Source organism: Pseudomyrmex gracilis, unplaced genomic scaffold, assembly GCF_002006095.1.
Source record: "Pseudomyrmex gracilis isolate BER0280 unplaced genomic scaffold, ASM200609v1 scaffold_142, whole genome shotgun sequence".
Lineage (NCBI taxonomy): Eukaryota > Metazoa > Arthropoda > Insecta > Hymenoptera > Formicidae > Pseudomyrmex > Pseudomyrmex gracilis.
The window spans coordinates 395,742-418,722 of record NW_018020726.1 but is presented as its reverse complement, the minus strand read 5'-3'; the positions used below and the strand labels follow the sequence as shown (position 1 = coordinate 418,722).

Genomic DNA, 22,981 nt, shown 5'->3' with positions numbered 1-22,981 from the left:
CATCGGAGACACTCATAGATATTGAAATGTCTTTACGTTATAACGCAATTTCTTCGAGTGGACATCTTCGCAAGAGATATGAGTGGGAGTGGGGACCGACTTTAAAATAGTTAGACCGGCCGCAGCGTCGAGCAGTCGCTGTTTGAACAGTGAAACAAGCGTGGCACGTGACATATCACACTGAATTATAGAGTAATTTGGAACGATTCTCAATCAAGCGAGAGAGTCTCAGTCACTGTGTCGGTCTGTACGGTCTTGCTCGTGCAGTGTGCTCCAAAGAGTGTTTCCGTTTTCCTTCGTCGCTTCTCTAGGGTATCTCACATATATACTCACACGCACACACGGTTCACTTAGTTTTCCACGTCGTGATTCGCAAATAATTTCGGCAATGAACAAAATAATTAATTATTCGTCAGTCAATTAACGTCACAAATGCAAAAATTGTTTCGAACGTCTGAAGAAAGGAATAAAAAATTCCGTGGAAAATCAAAGATCGAGCAATTAATTCATCAACTCTGTTTCTGTTATTTTCTTTCGAAAACTCTTTGCCCATTTTTCGCACGAAAATTGTCTGATTCTTCATTAATTTTGACACACGTTATTATTATTGAATAACAATTCAACAATAAATAAGTAATTATTCGAGATTTCAAGATCTACACATGTGTGTGTGAATTGAAACATTATTATTATTATTACATGCATATGTCTCGTGCACATTCAGTCTTTCATTTGCAAAAAGCAGCCTAAATTTTTTTTGTTGTTGTTAAAAAATATTGCACATAGAGAAACTGTTTGATTAAAAAAATGAGAATCTATTGTTTTCGAACGATTGAATTGCACGAGGAATCTGCGGCATTTCCTCAATCTCTCTCACAGTCGAGTCGAGTTTTCCATTTGCGGAATAATCATCCGATTAACGCAATTGTTTCCCATAGATCGGATTCTGTTCCGACAGAGGGGACACAGCCAAGATGTTTCGCGGTCTGCTGGATTTTATTACAAACGATAACAAAGTAGACGAGAAACTCGGCATGACTGAAAAGCAAAAGAAGATAGTGCAGAACACATGGGCGACCGTTCGCAAAGACCCGGTGTCGTCCGGAATTGCCATCATGCACGCGTGAGTGAGAAAATTGCAATTGATTAAATGTTTTTCTTCACACGTTCTATTTTTTTGTACGTAAATCAGCGCGCGACAAACGAAACAGAAAAATCCGAAATGAGATCGCGGTGTCGATTAACGCACTGAAAAAAAAAAATCGATCGTATATATTTCGCGAGATCGTTTCACATCGGAGAGATGATTCTTCGATCGATAAACAACGCGTTAAAAAATTCTCTCGACGCGCGTCTTAAGAAACTTAACTCGCCCACAACTTCCGCATTCTCGCGAGCCGCTCATTTATTTAATGAATTATCGATGCGTGTTTGCACATCATCGAAAATCCGTGTCACGTGTTAACGATCTCGTCATCGAACACTCTCACGTACGCGTCGAAACCATTTGCGATTTTTGTTAATGCAAACTGCGTCGTATGCGAATGCGTCGCGTCGCATCAAAAAGACGACGCAACCGCAGAGAATGTACGCTATGAAAATTTCAACACCATCGCCTCTATTATTTGTGCGACACGAGATTAAATTGTCGCATTAGTAGCCGGCACAGCTGTTTGTATAGATGAAAAAAGAGAGGAAGAGAGAGAGAGAGAAAAAGGTTTTAAGTTACATTCGCGACATATTAAAAAAGAGGAATGTCATCGCCAGTTACAGATTCGCGCGGAACGTGTGTGTATTGACGCAACATGTTCCTTATGCAACGCAACTTTGCTCGGGCGTGTCGTAATATCGAGATTAGCGATAATTTAATCAAACAAAGTCAGAGCCGGTTTGCGATATTTGCAAACCCTACCTACTTAACTCTAAGATAACACACTCAACGTTTATAAAAATGTCGAGAAGCAGCATTCGATAAAGTTGTTTTTAATGAACAAAATTTTTCGTTGTTATTTATTTTTGTAATCTTTACGATAGTTCGTACACGTAAACGGACTCGTTGCAAACATTCGCGTGTTATTAATTTTTTTTCTCTCGACAAGCGAGAATCATTATGCATGTTTATCGTTCATTTTATCTTCTGCGCTCCGCGCACGTTCGGAGTGTAAAAACTGCGTTTAATTCTAATGTAATTCTCAATGGAGAATAGCGGTATCGCACAAAAGCGCGATTTCCATCATCAGATGCTTTGCAGAAATCCTTCAATTTCACAACGAATACGCGTAACTCGTAAAATCGTTCTTTGTAGCCTTTTCACGGAACATCCGGAATATCAAAATCAATTTAAAGCATTCAAGGACATGCCTTTCGACGAACTGGCGAAAAATAAAAAATTCCAAGCGCACTGTGCCAATATCGTGTCCGCGATAAGCGGCGCGATTGATCAGTTGCACGATCCGACATTGATGGAGGCTACCTTGCTCAGTTTGGCCGAGAGACACAAAAACCGCGGGCAAAAGCTCGAACATTTTCAGGTAAAGTTAAGGTTTTTTTTTTTTTTTATTCGTCAACGAACGCTAAGCTAATGGTTTGTGACTTAAATTTGCATAAATTTTCTTTATCTGTCACATTAATTTTCATGGTAATTTGAACGTTGTTAAAAAATCTTTTATCTTTTCTAGCAAACTCGTAAGCGTCAGTTAATTTTTTTGCTGTATTAAAATTTTCATTTGAAACTTCTCGACGTAATCGACGATATTTGTATTGCTGTTGTTGTTTATGCGTTTGATTATACGCGCCGAACGCGTGATAAATAAATGCGCGCCGTGAGTGAGAGACGATCAAGACTACAGATGTAACAAAGCTCGTCTAATTGCAACAACAAACGTTACGCTCATATGGCGAACCCCGATTATGTCATTGCTTGTTTTATTAAACAAACAATTAAAAAAAACATTTTTTCCGTGAAGTAAAATAAGAATAATAATGATGGTTTCTCTATTTGCCGCGAAGCTGACGTACATGAGAGAGGATTAAGAGAGATGTGACATAATGAATATTTAAAGCATCAAGATCTCAGCAAAACAAAAAATTATGTTTCAGAACTTGAAACAAGTGATGATAAATCTTTTGCCCACCGTATTTGGGAAACAATACACGCCGGAGGCGCAGGAGGCTTGGAAAAAAATATTGGACTTGATGTTTTCAACTTTCGGTCAGGTGTACAACGATTAAGACGCACAGATTTCAACTTACTGAATCCACGCACAAAGATGTGATGTGCACACACTTACATATAATATACATATATGTGTAACGCTAAGGTGGTTTTTATTTTTAACTTTTGAATTTTTTTCGCGGCATTCTTTAGAATGAGTGCCGCAAAAAAATTCCGAAAAAATCCCAATTGCTATAAAAACATAATCTGAAAAAGTTCAGCCCGAGATCGGATAAGGGCTCCTAGGCCTGTAAACGTTGAAAAAAATTATTAAATTATAAAATTAAAAAGTAATTAAATAATATTTTTTGAATGTTAAGAACCCAAAGGCTTCTTATCCGATTGGACTGAATTTTTTCAAGCGAGAAATACGATATTTTAATGTTACTTCTAAGTAATTTATACAATTGACTTTTATAAGAAAGCTATATGTGATTAAACGAAGATTGTACAAAATGTGCACAAAAGAAACGTTTGTAAATAATATATAAATATATATTATACTTGTTGTTTAAATATTTCACGCGATAAAATGTCTTATGCGCTTACCTGTGTGTTTGTGAACTTGTGTTCGGTCGCGCTTTGTGGTTTTCTTCCTACAGTCGTTAATGCCTTTACACACGTAGTCAGGCATCTAATAATGCCTTTCATTGTTTAAGGTGTTATTGATGATGACATTGGTGGAAACTGACGTATAAATGAAAGAAAACGTGTGATGATGGCAAAATATATATGTCACTTCATTATGAGCTTTTTACACATATTCACTATATTTAAGTATACATGTATTATATTTACATGTACAGGCCAGAGCGTTTATGCCTTTACACATGAAGTTGCATCAATGTAACGTCTCTCAATAAAATTTTTTTGAACAATAAAAACTACAATTTCACGCGTAAAGGCATTAAAAGTTTCTGCCTGTCTGTACGCACACTACGCCCATATCGATATTCCATTTGATGCGTCTCGATTCGGCCGGCTGTAAAAAACGTCAATCATTGTGCCCGAATCGGTTGAGACTGAAGGTTAAACACATTCAACACAAAATTCCCGCTAATCATTGCTTCTTATTATTAATAAATTCATTTCAAAACGATAGAGTAGGTTGACAAGAAGAGTGTTTGAGAAAAACGATGATATGAATGGATGTCAACGCAACTATTCATGATATAATATCAGGTGAGGAGACGCGAAGATTTTTTTTTTTAACACCTAGATGGACACTCGCGGTCGACACGATATAGTTTGTTTTTCTTTTTTTTTTTTAGGACGCCGCTCGATTTGCGTGTCCCTGTACGTTGCCGGAGGTATCATAATCGCGACCGTGCTTTTGACTTGCTGTTGCACTCTGATCGTGCGACGCAAGTGTGCGAGACTCATCGACAAGCTCACAGGGAGAAAGAAACGAAAGGAGTTAGTACAGAGAATATTTTGTATTGTTACTTGAGAGCGCGGATGTGTTTTCTTCTTCTCGCTCTTACACACCGAGATTCAATAAAATCGGACAAAAACACGTGATCGATATTGCGTAAATTATGTTTAGAAAATATCTCGCTTCCGATATCGAGGAGGGTTGGAGAAAGCGCGATTTCGCGAAGAAGAAGTTGCGAAAAAAGAGAAAGAGAGCACCCTCGCCCGATCTGATCGCGACGGAAATCACCGCGCCGATCGTTCCCAAGGAACTCGAAAAAGCGGAGGAGGATGAACCGACCAAATGCTACAAATGTTACAGAAAGAAGAAAAGAGGAAAGAGACCCAAGAGACAGATACGATGACACGGAGAAGACGAAGATTATATATATAGTAAATAAGTAAAGAAGGCGCGCACGCAATTTCTCATTATGAAAACAAATATCACACAGTAGCGCAAAAATGATGATTTTTTTTTGTTTTTTATTCGCGCAATTTTCTATAACCTTTTCCCTAGCTGAAGAAAGACATGCGTTCGATCGGTATTTGGATTACGATCGGTGCAACGATATTTGGCACAGGAATTCGCGGTACCATAGACGTGAATCTGAGCGAGCTCGAGTATCTCGCGGCGCGATTAGACCCGCTCGAGTGTCGACGATTAATCGCCGCGCTTCATTACACGACTTACGACCTGCCGAAGAGTTTGGCCTCGGCTGGTTAGTCGTCCTTCCAAACAATTTAACAACCCGCGCTTCGCAATTTACCTTCGTTTAAGTAATTAAGCGTTTCTTCTTGTATCCGTGCGAAGAGCGCAAGGTAGACGAGGAAATTCCATGTTTGCGTCAACTGCTGCATTGGAACAGCTCTCCCGCGGAGGGCAGAGGTAAGACGCACGCGGCGATCATACATCGTCTCCGACAGCTAAACCGCAACGATCTCGCCGACTGGCTCGGCAAGACCGCTTTCAAAGAACTCGGAAAGGATCTAAACGATGCTATTCAGCGCTCGTTCGACGAGCTTGCCAAAGAAGAAACGGAAACCAGCACGTTAGTATTTTGCGTGTTTTGCTACATTACATATCGGATATAATAAGCGATTTGTGAGTTGCAAGAGATATAAGATATCGATAATTTAGCAGTTACTTTCATATTCTCGTATATGTTTCTCTGATCCGAATATCCACCGCTAAAAATATATCAGTCGTATTTATGATTTTGCATTACTTCTATTTATATGGTTTTGCATTACTAGCTTCCTCACGACACTCAAGACCATGGCTTGGACTCACGAGGAAGAAGACTCTTGGTTTCCTATCGATACGATTCTTACAGCGCTTGTGCTCGGATTGTTAGGAACGCTAATCGTATTAATTGCGGCTATTGTCATACACACTGTCAAGAATAAAACCTATGTATCTCAATAGAGCTCTGTTTTTTCTTAGATCCAATCGTTTGACTCTAATTGACTCCAAACTCATTTGGCTCTTAAACGTCAACGATAAAAATTATCACAAGCTCAAAACATCAATTAAATATCGCGTTTTTTGCAATTTTATCTTCTTGAGATTTAAATAAATCTTCACGTTAAAAAAAAAAAAAAAGAACTCTGTGTTGAATAAAGAACAAAAAATAAAAATAAATAGAGCTTTTATTCGTTACACTTTTATTTTCATGTGGATATATAAATGCGTAGGTATGTATAACGACGCGATATATATCGTCTGTGTAAAATGAGCAATGGATCAGAAACTATTTTTATCCTATAATTGTTTATATATATATATATATATATATATATATATATATATATAATATTTCTTAAAAATAAAACGAGTTTCTCGTGATTGTCTTGTGCAAAATGGAAGAGCAACTTGGGTGAACCTTGGGTTTCTATATTTTCGTTGCGTAAAACTCTTGAAACATAACACACACATAGTATATACACAAAAATTATGTGGTATATGTATGTGTAATAAAATTGAGCTAATTGCAATTTTATCTCTAACGGTTTATGTAGAGAAATAATTCATATATATGTACATACACAAATTATATAGAGAACTCTGAAATGTGTGTGATATATAGAGTGTCATATAATAAAATACGCGCAAGCACACACACATTATTACACTAGTAATATCAATAATAAGAATGACTATGATAATTGCGATAATAAACTTACGAAAAATGGCAATGACAGTAACACATTAATGAGACATGTGCGACAGTGTTAATTGTGATGATGTACATTAATATTAGTAACATGTGGAAGATGCAATAATATCATTAAAAGCAATAAAAGGTAGCAAAAAATTGCGACTTTGATTGAGACGTAAGTTGTGAGAAACAGAGAACGTTGATTATAACTTATACAATGGAATAACTACTACAGTGGAGTAGCTACCTGAAATTAACATGCTTTTTAGTGCGAAAGTTAAGTAATTACATTCAACTTGTTCTAAAATAGATAAAAACAATTATGGAATTAATGTTTTGCAGTAGTACAAAATAATTAACAGTAGTACAATATAATTAACTTCATGTAACGAGAAAAATAAAAAACTAAATAAGAGTACATAACTCGTAATTATTCAGTTTTTATATTTCAAAAGTATTAGAAAATATAATTGAGACAAGTTAATTAAAGAATATGCACTTTTTTTTATTGATCAGTTGATATAATTTTGTTGCAAGAATGCTACTGCAGTTTTTTTATATAATTGACTAACTAAAAATAATATAATTTATATACTACAAGTTCTTTTACCATCCTCGTGCCGGTCCCGTAATAATCTTTTTATTTTTTTTGTTGATTAAAAATAATGGAATGCAAAAGTTGTTTCTCAGATATACACTTTGCGGACGGAACGATATGAGTGAAATGCACACATATGTGTGTGTGTGTGTGTGTGTAAAAGATGACATTACTGCTATATGAAACATTTATATAAGAATATGTTTTTTTATATTAATTTAATATAGTTAACAGTTATAATATATAAACTAATGTTATACTAGTAATATAGTAATAACAGTAATAGATTTAAAATTTCAAAGAAAATAAATGTGTACATTTAACAATCATGTATACATATATCTAATAATGTCGTGTATGTATATACACGCATACACATGATTGCATGACATAGATAACAACGATAAAAATGTAGGAAAATAATAGTAGTAGAAGTGAATATATTAGAGAATAGGAAGAGAGTATTAATAGTAATTCAAAGTGATAACACAATAATAGTAATAATAATTATATAATAACGATAAGTTCGTGCAGTAGATAATGTTAGCAAACAAATAAATTAATAAAAATTTAACAAAGATTCACAGACAAAAAAAAAGATTACGATATAAATTTGCACAATTGTAGTGTTTTCTCATTGTTTGTACAAATCTTTGTGTGTGTAATATAAAATTCATAAACACTCAATATATAAAAATTTTCCGTGGATATGTGTATGGATATATTAGATATGGAAATTTTAAATTAATATACATATATTTTCCACACAATAGATCCCACATAATATCCATCGAAAAACACTTCTTGCTTGCTTATCGTAAGCGATAAAAGAAAAAGAATTTCAAGATGATAATGTGATCTTTTTAGTCATGATAAAAACGGATAATGTAAAGTTTGTTTTACATACAATGATGAAAACAACTCTATTGGAGAAAAATTCAAAAATCGCTATCCGGGATCTATTGAATGCACAGCGAGACGTACGCTTTAAAATCAATGATTTGTCGTGACGAAATACGTAAGTTTGAGCCAAGAAGATAACAAGAAAAAAATTCTGATTAATGTTAAATCAATTTCGACATTGCTTATTTTGGAATTATAAGCGCTTTGAGGCGATATTAATGCTCTTTTTACAAAATAAATAAAGATACACACAAAATCCTTCGATTAATTAAGAATGAAAATAGAGACCACAACGTAATTTTAACCCTAATTTTGAACCGTTTTGGCATCTAAAAAGTGAACCATGACGTATTTCATTCACTTTTATGAGATATTTAAATCTTCTTTCAAATGTCCACTACGTTCTGTTGTTTATTTAACGAGAAAAACAGTTTTACATCATTTTCAATGATTCTTGGAGAGAGAGATGATAGACCCAAAGGTTCAGAATAAGAGTTAAAAATTAAAAGGTTCAATTAATTATTAAGATAATCATATACACGACACACGTAGCATATTGAAAATAGGAAAAATTGTAAAAAAGAAAATGATGCACTGCAAAATTCCCTTTAAGGACACGTTACGACTTATCGAGGAATCTCCGAAACACTACGCACACTATCTGGAACAACTTGTATACGTACGTATAAAACGTGTGCTCTTTCTATCTCTTTCTTTTGCTCTCTTATCTCGTTTTCTATACCTATATTTATTTTACCCTATTTGTGTATATTATGCCTGTATATCTCTTGCTTATCTCTTTCTTTCTTTCGCATCTTTTCTTGGCTTTTCTCTTTTTTTTTTTGTCAATTCTATTCTCACATTTTTCATATCGCATTCCATCTCTACATCCGCATTGTTATTGATTATCTAAGCGCGGATATCTTCAAAAAAAAAAAAAAAAAAAAAAAAAAANTTGTTTTTGATTATCTATTTTTTGATTTCTTCAAAAAAAAAAAAAAAAAAAAAAAAGAAACGTACAATGAGGATTCATGGCGATAATGAGGAAATCGTTGCGGATTACTGTCCTTACAGAAGGCACTAATATAATGATTTATCACAGAGTCTTATGTGTCTCGACACTTTTTTTTTTTTTTTTTAGATCGAATTTCCTTAAATCCTGCGTTCTAGATCTTCGTGGAGAAGGCTATTGTTGTTGGTTTCGTGAATCGACGTGGGCGATGATTCGTCTGGTTGCTCGCCGCCGCTTAATTCTAATTGACCGGTACTGTCACCGCTGCTAGAACCGCATTCGCCGTCAACGAATCTGAAGGAAATGCGTTTTTGTCGTAAGAGAAAACAACACTGTAAAAACATTTATTGTATTATAACAATTTTTTTCACGCATTCGGTTTTGAAGTTATTCACTTCAAAAAATTGGAAACTTTTGCTCTTACATTTATTATTTATTTATTTGCAATTGTTTGAAACGAGTAACTTATTTGGCCGTTGAACACGCGCGCGCGCGCACACACACACATGAACACATAGACATGTTGCACTGGAATTAATACTCACGTGTACGGTTGTTCTTCGCCGCGCATCTCGCATATGACATTCGTCAGTGCCATTATATAATTTTTCGCGAGCGTGAGCGTTTCTATCTTGCTGAGCTTCCTCTCCATTTTTACGTGTGGTATTACCTCGCGTAATTGCTGGAAATTATAATGGCAGAGGTAAATTGAAAGTCTATCTATTATATATCGAAATAACGCGCGCGCGTATTCGCGATAAAACGTTAATGGCGTCGGGATTGCAGCGTAATCGAAATATGTAATCGAAAGTTACTACAGTTTTAATGATGCATCGATCTCGTACGGCCAACCGAACGAATTGCTTATCAAATAGACTCTATCGAGTTACAAGCGTCGAGTTATCGTCGTTTATCTTCCGGACAAATCATTTTTTTCTGCTATCGTTTATATTAACGTCAATGTCAAATCAACAACATTTCACGTAATAATTCATTATGATTGTCATGTAACCATGTTAGCGAACGCAGTGAGTTTCTTCGAAAACAAATGTGATAGTGTTACAAAGAAAGTGATTATTTATCTTCACAAATGAAGTTTTTCTCAACAAGACAAGATGTGTCTTTTTTTTTTAAACGTTGCGAATGAATGTCTTCAATTAAATTGCTCCTCGCTCTATAATATGAATCTCGCGACTCAGTGGTTGGCGCAAAGATCTTTTTTTATTTATAATAACAAACAATGAGATTGTAATTTATTTGCAATTATTTGTAATTGTTTTTTCTTGGAAAAATTTAGAAAAGCTTTTCCACGTTTTCCACGCAAACGCAATGGGAACAAAAAAACGCTTCGATGAAAGAAAACGATGAAGTTCGTTACCTCAAAAGCGTCATTGAGGGAATGCATTCTCATTCTCTCTCTTTCGTTGCTCTCGAGCCTCCTCAAGTTCCTCTCGCGCGCGGAAATGCCGCTTTTCCGTTTTCTCGTCGTTGGCGGCGCGCTGCCGCGATTTCTTCTTTTCGCCTGTTTAGGACTCCTCTCGCTTCCGCTGCTGTCGCTCTCCTCGCCCACCTGTTTTCCCCGTTCAATTCATAATAAAGAGAATTATAACATAAAAGATACTAAATAAAAACAAATTCTGCAAAGTTATTGAATTGAATTAAAAAAGAAAACCAAGTCAAAATATAGAGCCAAACATTAATTTTGATGAATAAACATTGTTTTGTTCTCTCAATCATATGAAAAGTGATAGTTAAGAGAATTATGCATTGCAGCAAAATAACAGACATACGTCGCGTGTAATGCGACTTTTTCTTTCTCTCGAGTCGAATTCTAAGCAAAAGTGAAAATATCTTTGCCGAGATATCTTCGCGGTTGCGACGTATCTCTGAGCGCGTTTTCTCTCATGTTCGCAAAACAATAATTGCTCCTCACAGATGTTTTCTGTGAGCTGATATAAATTCGGTAGATAAATTATTAGCAATTTCCTTCGCCGCGCGCTGCACAACGCGTTCTTGATAAGAATATTATTTGCTCAATCTCTCGATCGTTCCGATAATGAGATATGTTGTTCCGCGCGGCAGCAATTATATCTAAGAGTCTTTATTTGTGGGTATGATTTGTTATCTGTGTTTTTCATCAAACTCGCGCTTCGATGTAATCCGATTATTTTTGGCATCGCTAATACTGTATATAACTATTACTGCTACTTGTTGCGACTCTTGTATCGCAAATCATATATTAAATTAAAAGTCGAATTACAAATATTTATCGGACAAATATTTGTATAATTCGATTATTAATTCAACATAATTTGCAATATAGTCCCATATACATATATAACTCGCGATATGTATATCGCAAGTCGTATTGAATTAAAAATCGGATTATTCATATATAGTTCGTGATATGCACATGCATATTTAGTAATCCTATATATATATACATGTATATAGTTCGATTTTCACTTCGATATAACTCGCGATACGTGTAATAACAGGAAAGCTCGAATCAATTCATTTAGTGCACTTGTGTCGATAAACTACGTCAAAATAAAAACACGACAGGTATGGCTTTTACGACACTTCATGTATTTAATTATGCCGGACAATTATTAAAATTATTACACTCGATATAACGAAGAAAAATGAAAAGCATAGCAAATGACGGGAGAGATACCTCAGCGCCAACGACATGATGGCGACTACGTTTTCCAGTAAGCGAGTCAACAGAAGCGTCGTCCAGATCGATATACATTTCCCGATCACCGCAGTCTTGGTCACTACCCGATAGCCTATCCAGACTTCGCATTATCTTGATCAGACTCACAGTTCGATCCTTCTCCTGTAATACACACATCACAGCTTTTTTCAAATCTCGCAATTGACTGCAATATAAAACCACACGAGAAAATTATATATACGAAAAAAAACCAAAAAAAAAAAAACCAAAAAATTTACAAACTATTTACCAATTTTATTAAAAACAAATATCAAGACTTTTACGCAAGATCAGAAAACAACGATACGTGTTGCTCGAGATTTGAAATATAAGAAAGAGTAAACGATATATACTGCTCGAATAAAACGATTGTAAATGAAGAAGAAAAAAAACAAAATCATCGCAGTCAGCAGTATTTATGCTGAATGAGTAATAAAAAATTCATAATGCAAGAGTGATTTATGATCGCGAATTTTTGAAAAGCAACGAAAAAGAAATTTCCAAATCGTCATTTGAGATTGTATATACGTCAGTGCATACTACGGATGTTGATGCTCAGCATAATCTCGTTCGACGATTTTTGTACGTTTTTGTGTATGTGTGTGTGTGTGCGCGCAAGATTGTGAATACGAGTGTGTACACGAGTGCAAAGTAATGTTCTATCCAACTATATAAATCATCATTAATACTGATTAACTAAAACTTTAAAATTCCGTTGCTGTGCAAGCGAGACTGAGCGATACGTAGAAGAGGAAGAAGAGAGAGAGATATATTACAAAGAGAAGAAAGAATAAGAGAGAGAGAGAAAAAGAAAGAAATCGATATGCGCGAGACTGAAGATAAACGGGCTGGAGTATCCCGTTTTTCCTGCTCGCTTGAATGCCAACAATTCTCTTCCACTTGTACCGGACCACATGTGCATTTTAGATTAGGTTCGATCGTATTGTCGGACGCGAGACTGATAATTTTAAAGTCAGAGAAACAAAAGACACACAACTTTCCACAGGCTCTTATCGCTCTACAACTTGTGTTCTTCTATTTATATGACGATGTTGCGGCTTCGTCAAATTTTAACGCACGTAAACGCACGAACTGTGAAACAGCATTAAAAACGAGACTGCGTCTATTATAAATTGAGCAACGCAGCGCGAGTTTGCACAATACGCGTTGATATTATCGAGAAGGGTTAAACTTTCGATTTTCTATTTTTTTTCGGGCTTTTCTTCGCTTCTTTCGCCGAAAATTACACCCACGGATTTTTCGCAAGAGTTTTTTTTTTTTTATTCTGCAACATAACAGCTACGAAGAACCGAGGCCAGAAATCTCGTTCTTTTATTTTTTTATTTTAATCTTTTGAAAGAATTACACGTGACAAAAAAATACATTATAAAAATATATTCGCAGATAATTCACTTCACGTGTCAAACTCGAGCGTGACATTTGACGGTTTACGTTTCTCGCGAAGAGAAATTGTGACATGATGCAAATTGATGAACGGTGTGTGTGTGTGTGTGTGTGTGTGTGTATATATTTTAAATAAAAAAACACAAACAAGAAAACAAATTACGCAGAAAGTAAATACACAGCTAAAAAATTTGCAGTCCGGTGCACATTTGATTAGTAAATATTGTGTTAACGTCCGCATTACTGCCAGCGAGCGTGACAAATCGACCTACAATCAACGTGGCGAAATACCGTTTTGCACGCGCGTCAACGAACGAGCGCCACGATTTTTCCACACGTATCTTCTCATATCGCGAATAGAGAACACGTGTGTTACAATGCCAAACTCGTTTTTCTTTTATATCTTTTTAACAGTAACGGTCTTAGCTGATATCGAAAGCGCTGCGCGGTTGCTCCGTCGCAACTTTTTATTTTAACATTGGGCGCCGTCGCACGTTTTCGCTATATTTTACACACACGCATCACGCACACGCACACATACACACACGTCTACGATAATATCGACTTATAAATTATTACGAGTTTCGTTCTTATCGCGCCAAGTGTTTTCTTGAAAATAACACGCCGATTCGATTATTCAAGTCACATCGGCGAGCATTAATTTGCTTGTATATTTATCGGCGCGATACGCTCGACAGCGCGCTCTCGGCGCTCGCGAAGAAAGTATCTGTATTTGTCGGATGAAGTGTCAAGGGCGACTTAGACCCGTGCAAAACGCTCGCTTTCCATTTTTTGGGCGAATTTCATTAAGCTATTTAACGCGTCGAATGATTTACCGATATAATTACCTCGATGTAAAGTAAAATCAAAAACATCTCCCCAAACGTTATGTAGGACGTTTATCGTGGGAATCGACGTTGAGAATTGGAGTTATCTCTGAGCAACGTTTCCTCGGACCCCAAAACGTACATAAGCGTTAGAGTTAAAACTCTAAAAAAAATCTAAACCCTTTCTTTTCTATTTTCATACATAAGAAAAACTTCTTTTTTTTTTTTAACGCGATTCTCTAAACCGAAGCATCGCGTATAAAATATATACAAAAATTCAAAGACGTAACTCTTTTATATTTTTATACAAGAAATAATATTATATACACGACTATATGTCAATGCTCGTATTGGCCTTTTCAATTTATATTACTTGACATTTTCACGAGCGGATTCCTAATTAATTTTATACAAGAAGCTTCTAATTTTTTATATAACTCTGAAAAAAAAAAAAAAAAAACAAGATATCGCGAGATCGAAGATTTGATAAAGCAACTTGTGAGAAATCTCAACACACGCTTTATAAAATTATCTCGCTATCAAACGGCTGAAGCGTGTACTTCTGAGTATCATCTTTTTTTTAAATCCGCATTCTCTCTTAAAGGTAGAGAAACACGTGAAGCGCGGGACGGAGCGAAAAGTTGCTTGCAACTCTCTGCGCTCTCTTACGAAATACAAATCGCGTATACTTCAGAAGCGCGTTGCAATCCCAGTGTAATAAGCTCTCTCCTCGTTGAGACGAGGTAAAAAAAAAAAAAAAAAAAAAAATAGAAATTTCAAAAACATCGCTCAATTTTTTTGACAGCGTTCCGAAGCGGTGCGAAGAAAAGACACGAATGTGCAAAATGTTTACGCGCATATACATTCGTCTCGTCCGAGTTATTGCATTCAATTGTCTCTCGGTGTATAAAAAAAAATCTGTGTGTACAAATATAATTTACCTGATCGGTCGATTATTCTCCATCAGTGCCTCGTGTGAATTACACCGAGTGCACGCTCACTGGAGAACCGTACTAGCGTCGGCAACCTTCTTACTTAGACAGTCGCGCTTTTCACCGCCGAACGTTTCTCGCACTTTTCCTTTCACACGACACTCATTGATCTTGCCACTTTAAATCACTGATCGGTGAATCCGCGAACTCGCTTACTCTCGACGAGGTGAGGAGAGAGGAATATATATTCGGATTGAAGAGCTCTGTAAATCACGATTGTCGTTTTTTGTCCAAATTTGAAATCAAACGACTGAGATAATATCGAATCGATCGACAGAAACGACGCGAGAAAAAAATTGAAAAAGAGAGAGAAAGAGAGAGAAAAAGAGAGAGGGAGGAAGAAAAAGATGTGGAAAAACTGAAGGAGAGAAAGTGCGGTTGAACGCGCGTATATTCCGAAAAAAAAAAAGGTCAGAAATGGAACTTCATCGGTGTAACTACGTGCCGATACACAGCCAGGGCCGGCCGAGCGCCCAATGCGGACTGACTATAACTGTAAACGATCACTTGTCGGCGGAGAAGCGAGGAAGGCCCCACCGGCTTCCCTCGGGGACTCCCGCCACTTGCATTGAATATAGCCCGCGACAACGTGCCGGCGTACCAGGCGAGCAGCGGCGGCGTTTATACCGGTGTATCAAACCGTATATACCCGAGGTGTATCAGCGCGAGTTACCTCGTTGCCGCGGCTCCCACCAAACCAGTTCCTGCTCCAGAGAACCCGCTTCCACCTGCTCTCTCGCGCTCTGAATGCTCCGAATGCGCCCGGCCCGATTATCCGCTGAAAACTAAAAAATTGTTTTTGCCTCGGAGAAATCCGACTCGAAGAGAGAGAGATAGATAGATAGATAGATAGATAGATAGATAGAGAGAGAGAGAGAGAGAAAGGAAGGGAAGAGGAAAAGAGGCGTTAATAATCTCCTCCTCTTGTATCCTAATCTGTGTGCGCTCTCTCTTTCTATATCTCTTCTCTTCTTTTTCTTCTCTTTTTCTCCCTCTTCCCCTCGTTCCTTCACCGAGTTGAAGTATCACAATTTCGCAATCTTTATCGTACGACATGCAAGCGAAGTCGTTTGCCGCTCATTAGACAACTCTTCCTTTCGACGAACACATTTGTCATTTATGTTATTGTTGGTGTATTTTTATTATTATTATTATTTTTTTTTTTATATTATTTTCTCTTTACATTGTCAAGAAATGCGGGACACCGGGCTTGAACATTACGTAACCGCGCGCGCCGCATTGTACTTCCGCGAAATATATAGAAACCTGTTGCGAGGACTGTGCATTTATCGCCGCTGTAAACAAGTTATATCTGCGCGCGCCTCTTCTTTCGGAGATTTTATCTAGCAAAGTTTTGCAACATTTTGCGCCTGCTTTTTACTGTATTTTTTTTTTTTTTTTTTTCACACAGAGTGTGATAATTTACTCGCAGAAAAAAGTGAATTAACATACGATCGTGTATAATTTTTCAAAACATCTTTCATCCGATTTCAGAACGATCCGATTTCAGAATTCGATTAACACAATATGATAAAATATCTTTGTTTCTTTTTTTTTTTTTTTTTCTTTTAATGAACGCGCTCGTCGAGAGACGAAAACCGTTTCGCAACCAGTTTTTGCCGATCTTAAATTTCAGCGCGATACTTTTTACGAAGCGCGCACACAGGGTGTTGCAAAAGTATCGCGTTTTGTGCGCGCGGGTTGTTGCGCGCCGCAAGAAAGAAATCAGTAATTATTCGATGGGTTTTCGGCGCGGTTATTTTTCGCGAGGAAGAAAAACAATCGCGATCGTCAATCGCGATCAAGGTGGCCGGGATCGCGATTGAGAATTTCGCTAAAGTTAAATCGGAACACACACACTTTCGTCACGCTTGCTTTCTAGATCGTCGATGATAGACGACGCGCGTTCTATACGAAACCCGCGCGTTATGTATAACGGTATAACGCGCGAAGACATTCCTCCTCGACTGAATCAGTCGTTGTATACCGAACGACGTCGTTCGTTCGTCCGTCCGTCCGTTGTGTCCATAGCTGATGATCACGCATCGGTCAAGGCCCCTTCTACTTTTTCCACGCCGTTACCTTCTTCCACATTTGTACGGCACAAGCACAGCCACCTTCACCTTCTCTCCGGACTCCGCGAGCCGCGTTCTTTTCTTCGTTTCTTCACGCGTTCCCGATCGTTCTCGTTTCATTTCTTCCTTTCCCTCCCTTGCCTTTCGCTTCGCGGCTTCGACATGCCGAAGAAAATGCACGAGTGTGCGTGTGTTTCAAAGTTATATACAGGAGCAAGTTACGCCAGTAAAGAGGTGAGAACAATGCGTTCTCTTACGTCAGAAACTAACGAACGAGCGGACGAACGAACGAACGACGAATCACGTGATTAAAAACTATGACGACACGATATATCGCTCATGGTATCACTGGGGAATGTGGCCGCATGTCATATCTCCGTGACGTAATAATATGCCGTATCGAATGGTGAGATAACGTCTCTGTCTAAAATGTCATTTGGAAATAAATTGATATCTCGCTAAATCGCACACCGTGATACATACTGCGATATAAATTGTCGCTCAAAAGTTTGAAAGTGTCACGTGTGTTTTCTTAAGAGACAATAATAATAATAATGTTGATATTTTCCAAATTTTATTGATTTTACAAAAACCAAAATCTCCATTTTAAAATCCTCAATTTACGTCATCAAATTGATTTCCTGCTCGTGTTTGGCTTATATTATTAATTTTTAGTAATTGTTAATATAATTTTTTTGTTCCCAATCACACATTTCCGAGAAATCATTTAGTTTAAAAAATGTTATTGAATGCTAAATGCTTCCAGACTTTTGAATCATAGTGTATATACATGTCAGGTATAGAACACACAGGTGATACGTAATAACTGATAAAACAATTGTGTGTATTTCAAGAACATTTCGAGAATGTATACCCGACGATATCTTCACTGAAACATACTTCCCTATTATCATTTCATTATCGTATTGTTTGCGCCATATTTTTGTGTGATTATAATAATAAGTTGATTTTATTAAGGGATGTTACGCTCGATAAGAGTAAAATTAAACTTACTACTTTTGTTAATCAATGTAATTGTTTTCTCTTTACATTTCTATATGTCATTAGGAAAATCTACTCTCTATCTTCGAGAAAGAGATCTCTGACTTAACAAATTAATTGCGTCGCTGGGCCCTGCGATATGCCGCTCGCGTGGCAGCAAACCAATAACGATGCGCCACGAGTATCAGTGCTCCCTTGACTCGGCAAGAATTCAACTCTGAAAAAACACACTGATACACACCTTCTTTCTGCATGTTGGCGTACAAGAGCGCGCCTTGCGCATTCCCGTCGCAATGCCCCGGGACAAATGTTCGGTCCGCTAAAATCATTTTCACGTCCTAGAATTCAGAATCACCGATGAGTGTTAAAAAAAACCAATCGTTGCTACGTTTTGGGAATTAACGATTTACGACGGCAATACTTTTAAAACGCGCAAAATATAATAAATAATGATTATTAATATTCATTTATATTCAAACGAGGCGCAAGTTTTTGATATTGTAAAACTAAAATAAAATACATACATACATACATCGCGATATATTTGTAGAGCAAATATATATATGTGTAAATATATATAAATATATTGTAGATCAAACATAGAGATTATATTTATCGCTACGATCCTAAAATTCAACCGTGTCCCGCTCACTCTGAACTGACACATTTGCGCTCACCAGGGACACTCGGTACATTGCCTCGAGTTATCGGCGGATCGATCGGGCGACACACGTGACGGCAGCCTAAATACGAAAAATAAAAGTTCCATTAAAGTCACAAGTCAAGAAATCCGCCCTCGCCCCAGGCACAATTTCTCTCGAGCGATCCAGGTCGAAGTTAGGCGGCGGGAGGAGAAGAAAGGAAGGAAGTTGCAGGTTCCTTTCATTTCGCAAATTTGATCGCTCGTTTCGTGAGCGGGAATTTCGCGTCGGTTCTGCGCGCGAGTTGCATCGAAAAAAAAAAAAAAAATCGAAAAGAAATTGGATTAATTTTCCAATTACGCTAATTACGAAGGAACAGTTTCACTGTCGCTGCTACAAATTGCTTCAAACGTCCGAGAGATACGATCGATCGTCCGTGAAAATAATCCGGCATTCAGACTGGCGCGGCGCTCGAGGATTTTCAATGTGTTGTACCCGCGCGCGTCAGTGTGAAAATGCTCCTTTCACCCGGATTCTGGCGCGAGAATGTCGTTGAAAGACGAACGACGAACCTGAAGAGAAGGACAGACGCGCTAAGACTGGATTCACTCGATTTGTTTCGATTAAAATACAATTAATCGACAGAAAGAGACGGTATCAATCAATTTTCCGATTGAAATTTTTGATCGAAAGTTTCGCTTCGTCCAATCGTTGGCTGCAGACAGCGAGACGAGACAGCCACTGATTGGAGGAAGAATAACGAGGGGGAGTATCCGGTTTTGACGTGTCATGAATCAAGAGAGGTTCGAATATAAAATATATATTCACTAGAAAAATATTATAATATATATAAGCTATTTTTTTTCATAAATACAAGTACAAACGTACACGACTTCTTAGAGAAAAAACAAAAACTAACATCTTCAAGAGAATATTCAAAATTACGTCGTTACATGACGCTATTTACATACTCTACAAATCACATTACAGAGAAACACGCATACACAGAAGGAAACATTCAGACTTGTTTACAAAAGTATGTTCCGTTTCGGCAATCGGTTGTTGTTCGAATCTTAGTCACTCGTTATCTGCTCATAGAGCTGAACATATCATTCAAGCGCTTTGTGAAAAAGGATATATAGATCGTGATTTTTCTTCACTCACGTCTTCGAAAAAAGACTTGGCATTTGTTTTATCATTGGAAAAAATGTCAGAGAAAAAAGAAAGTGACTCCTTTGATGAATCTGACCAGTCAGACTGTCTTTCGGAAAGCAGGAAATTGAGGGTAGATATATATTTTTCTCATTATTCCTATGCGGATTTTTTTGTTGCACGCAGTTACGTAAAACAGTGCATATATATATATATATAATGCAATATCTATAAATACAAGAATATATTAGTATATTTTAACGTATAATGTTAGGTAAAATTTATTTTTTCAAGAAGTTTTTACAGCAGATGAAAAAATTGACTGTAGAAATATTTTCAGGAGTTTTTTGGCAGACTGTGCATAGAGAAAGAAAGCAATGATGATGATGATGATGATGATGATGATGATGATGATGATGATGATGATGATGATGATGACTTAATTGACGAGGAATACATAAAAAAGCTTTATTTGGGAGAAGGTAAATTTACAAAATTAAATTCACACGTTTTGTGAAACAAAAAAAAATACGTCACTCAGCAATTCACTTGTACAGATCGTTTAACTTTATTGTGTTTATCAGAAAGAATAGAGCGTGTTTATGATCGGTGTATATAAATCCTTCAGAGAACATATTCTTTGAAAGACTTTGTGGGGCTGGATCATTTCCGTATTCTTTCTAAAAATAATCAAACAGTTTCTCTGCATACATAAACAACGTTCCAAATAAATATTTTTACTGTTCAGTTTTTAAATATATATTTATTATCATTTAAAAATATTTAATTATGAATATATCTTAACAAATATCTATCGAGCGATCCAGCTCCACAGTCAACAAAGGATCAAAGAGAGGGAATCTTAGACAAAGTGAGTGATCGGATTTAACGTTTCCGACACCAGCGGGCGAATTTAAAATCACATTGTTGACAGCACGAGTTCTACTTTCTGCAGAAACAATTTACTTCTTAACGTGCCTAGTTGTAGATTTATCCGAAGCTTTTGGAACTTTCTCAAGTTTGGGTAACATTCAGTCAGAAGCATCTCCAAAAGTATCATCTTCGAATTCGGAGTGTCTAGTTGCAAAATCATCCGAAGCTGTTCGAGTTGTCTCAAGCGACTCGATGAACACTCAGTCAGAAGCATCTCCAAAAGTATCATCTTCGAATCTAAAGAGTGATTTCAAAGTTTCTACAAAGAATACAATCCCAAAGGTTAAGAAGCGTTTCGACACCGTTGAAAACTTTTTCCAAAAACAACTTAAGGAAAAGAAAAAAAAAGATTCCGAAGGTAATCCCACACACATATCAAGCACGTTTCCATATTTACAAACTATGAACATGAACTTGTACCCCGTAAACATGATAAATCTTTTTTCTTCAGAAGACTAGTATGCAGCAAGACTATCGTAAAATCGTCGTTTCTTGACGATATCCGACCAAAAGAACAAAATCTTTGTTATGGCGTAAATTCTCAATCGACTCTCTAAATATAGGATTTCGTTTTGCATTTTACAAACCACGACGAGGTTCGATCTGTCATGCGATTCAGACTAAAATTATGCGCAAAAAATTGCGGACATTCTTTCGGCTTGAAAATGCGGTTTCAGACGCACACAAACACATGTGTAAGAAATATATCTCAATTGAATGTAAAGAAGTTGTATATACAGACGAAGAAACATCGTACACATAAAACTGTGACATTGAAATCGTGCGTATACACCTGGTTGACAAACTTTCGGTTGTTTGTTTTTGCACAGATATCTCTCGATCACAAATATTTTTGTAAGGTATATACCTAATGCTTTTATTTTTACACAACAAAATATCATTGATATGCATAAAGTTTTAAATAATATGTACACATGATTTGACGCAATTCGACTTACATTTCGACTTGTGACCGAAATCTCGAGACGTCGTAAGTTGAAGGATGTCTAGGATGTTTTAGATTTTTAAGCGCGAAAGAAAACTACAAAACAGGAATCACAAAACTTTTTGCGAAAAGAAATACTCATAAATTCAAAATTATTTTAATTGAAATTGACTTTGAAATAATTTTGCAATAGATAGCCAGCAATAATATATAGAAATTTTTAATCCAAAATCAACACAACAAAAGTGCGAAAAAAGATAATTCAGGTCAAGTAGATCAAACGTGCTTTCAAAAATTGCTTTGCGTTGCAATTGATGTTTAAAGCAAGTTTTTAGAGCATTTTAATCAAATATTTGATTAATCAATATTTTAGAGAGCGCGTATGTACGTGATTCTTTTTTTACGTATTGTAAAGAGTATCTTTTAAATTGCATTGTCTGTTGGAAGATGTTACATCGTACACAATAGAGAATTGCTCAAAAGAAAAGACATCGAATTAATTAAGACCAACCAAACACTTCGTACATTTTTGAACGAAATAAAATTCTCGCTTTTACATCGAACCTAAAAAGTCGTCAATCAAAAATCAATCAATTGTAAAAAACTACGTTTAATATCGTGCTAATTGTTTTCATCTCCTTACATCTCAATTTTTTGGACATGTAACTGATTGTGTAACGCGCAACTTGTAGCAAATAAAAACCTGCCATAACAAGCAATTCTTCTCTCGATTTTGTTACATCTATCTCGGATGAGTTAATTCGCGTGTTGTGCATGTTAATTAACGACTAAATAACGAGTGTCATAGAAAGTCTCGTGTTAGTCTCTCTCACGCATACATCACCGTTCAAAAGTTCGGGAGCAGCTTTCGAGAGAGAATTTTTTTAAATTAAATTTCTTTTTACTATTTTTTTTTTTGTTTTTAACTTAAATGATTTGTCGGAAACGCGTCGCTTCCAAACACTTTCGAACGGTAGTAGTGCGTGTTAAA

The 22,981-nt window shown here is 36.5% G+C and overlaps 4 protein-coding genes across 13 annotated transcripts; 3 read left to right on the top strand and 1 right to left on the bottom strand.

The window, feature by feature from the left end:
* Positions 1-135: 135 nt before the first annotated feature.
* Positions 136-3,732, top strand: LOC109857049 (cytoglobin-2). Of its 2 annotated transcripts, none has more exons than XM_020432950.1 (4): positions 136-312; positions 939-1,123; positions 2,306-2,531; positions 3,100-3,732. In XM_020432950.1, exons 2-4 carry the CDS (start codon positions 975-977, stop codon positions 3,229-3,231), a joined length of 507 nt encoding a protein of 168 aa, XP_020288539.1. In that variant the 5' UTR covers positions 136-312; positions 939-974; the 3' UTR covers positions 3,232-3,732. The 2 variants fall into 2 exon arrangements, with proteins under 2 accessions (XP_020288539.1, XP_020288540.1); XM_020432951.1 differs by having other exon boundaries at positions 142-192.
* A 111-nt stretch (positions 3,733-3,843) lies between these two features.
* On the top strand, positions 3,844-6,234 carry LOC109857048. 9 transcript variants are annotated; one of them, XM_020432942.1, is made up of 5 exons: positions 3,844-4,242; positions 4,322-5,020; positions 5,145-5,346; positions 5,439-5,676; positions 5,882-6,234. In XM_020432942.1, exons 2-5 carry the CDS (start codon positions 4,919-4,921, stop codon positions 6,051-6,053), a joined length of 714 nt encoding a protein of 237 aa, XP_020288531.1. In that variant the 5' UTR covers positions 3,844-4,242; positions 4,322-4,918; the 3' UTR covers positions 6,054-6,234. The 9 variants fall into 9 exon arrangements, with proteins under 9 accessions (XP_020288531.1, XP_020288532.1, XP_020288534.1 ...); XM_020432943.1 differs by having other exon boundaries at positions 4,317-5,020; XM_020432945.1 differs by having other exon boundaries at positions 3,844-4,396; positions 4,761-5,020.
* A 3,162-nt stretch (positions 6,235-9,396) lies between these two features.
* Positions 9,397-19,102, bottom strand: LOC109857056 (neurogenic differentiation factor 1-like). Its single transcript, XM_020432965.1, has 7 exons — positions 18,996-19,102; positions 18,560-18,637; positions 15,915-16,026; positions 11,977-12,141; positions 10,678-10,869; positions 9,845-9,981; positions 9,397-9,593 (listed from the first exon to the last, which is right to left on the bottom strand). The coding sequence occupies exons 1-7, from the start codon at positions 19,085-19,087 to the stop codon at positions 9,440-9,442; spliced, it is 930 nt and encodes a 309-aa protein (XP_020288554.1). The 5' UTR covers positions 19,088-19,102; the 3' UTR covers positions 9,397-9,439.
* An 858-nt stretch (positions 19,103-19,960) lies between these two features.
* Positions 19,961-22,690, top strand: LOC109857058 (nucleophosmin-like). The gene is made up of 4 exons (XM_020432967.1): positions 19,961-20,244; positions 20,440-20,593; positions 21,094-21,402; positions 21,496-22,690. The coding sequence occupies exons 1-4, from the start codon at positions 20,167-20,169 to the stop codon at positions 21,501-21,503; spliced, it is 549 nt and encodes a 182-aa protein (XP_020288556.1). The 5' UTR covers positions 19,961-20,166; the 3' UTR covers positions 21,504-22,690.
* Positions 22,691-22,981: the final 291 nt, after the last annotated feature.

Coding starts and splice junctions, on each gene's coding strand:
- LOC109857049 (XM_020432950.1), top strand. CDS start 975: ATGTTTCGCGGTCTGCTGGATTTTATTACAAACGATAACAAAGTAGAC. Junction 1,124..2,305: donor GGAATTGCCATCATGCACGC/GTGAGTGAGAAA, acceptor CGTTCTTTGTAG/CCTTTTCACGGAACATCCGG. Junction 2,532..3,099: donor AAAAGCTCGAACATTTTCAG/GTAAAGTTAAGG, acceptor ATTATGTTTCAG/AACTTGAAACAAGTGATGAT.
- LOC109857048 (XM_020432942.1), top strand. CDS start 4,919: ATGAACCGACCAAATGCTACAAATGTTACAGAAAGAAGAAAAGAGGAA. Junction 5,021..5,144: donor AGACGAAGATTATATATATA/GTAAATAAGTAA, acceptor CCTTTTCCCTAG/CTGAAGAAAGACATGCGTTC. Junction 5,677..5,881: donor GAAGAAACGGAAACCAGCAC/GTTAGTATTTTG, acceptor TTGCATTACTAG/CTTCCTCACGACACTCAAGA.
- LOC109857056 (XM_020432965.1), bottom strand. CDS start 19,087: ATGGAACTTTTATTTTTCGTATTTAGGCTGCCGTCACGTGTGTCGCCC. Junction 18,638..18,995: donor CAATGTACCGAGTGTCCCTG/GTGAGCGCAAAT, acceptor AAATGATTTTAG/CGGACCGAACATTTGTCCCG. Junction 16,027..18,559: donor CGCCAACATGCAGAAAGAAG/GTGTGTATCAGT, acceptor ACAATTTTTTAG/TTTTCAGCGGATAATCGGGC.
- LOC109857058 (XM_020432967.1), top strand. CDS start 20,167: ATGTCAGAGAAAAAAGAAAGTGACTCCTTTGATGAATCTGACCAGTCA. Junction 20,245..20,439: donor CGGAAAGCAGGAAATTGAGG/GTAGATATATAT, acceptor AATTGACTGTAG/AAATATTTTCAGGAGTTTTT. Junction 20,594..21,093: donor AAAGCTTTATTTGGGAGAAG/GTAAATTTACAA, acceptor TAACGTGCCTAG/TTGTAGATTTATCCGAAGCT.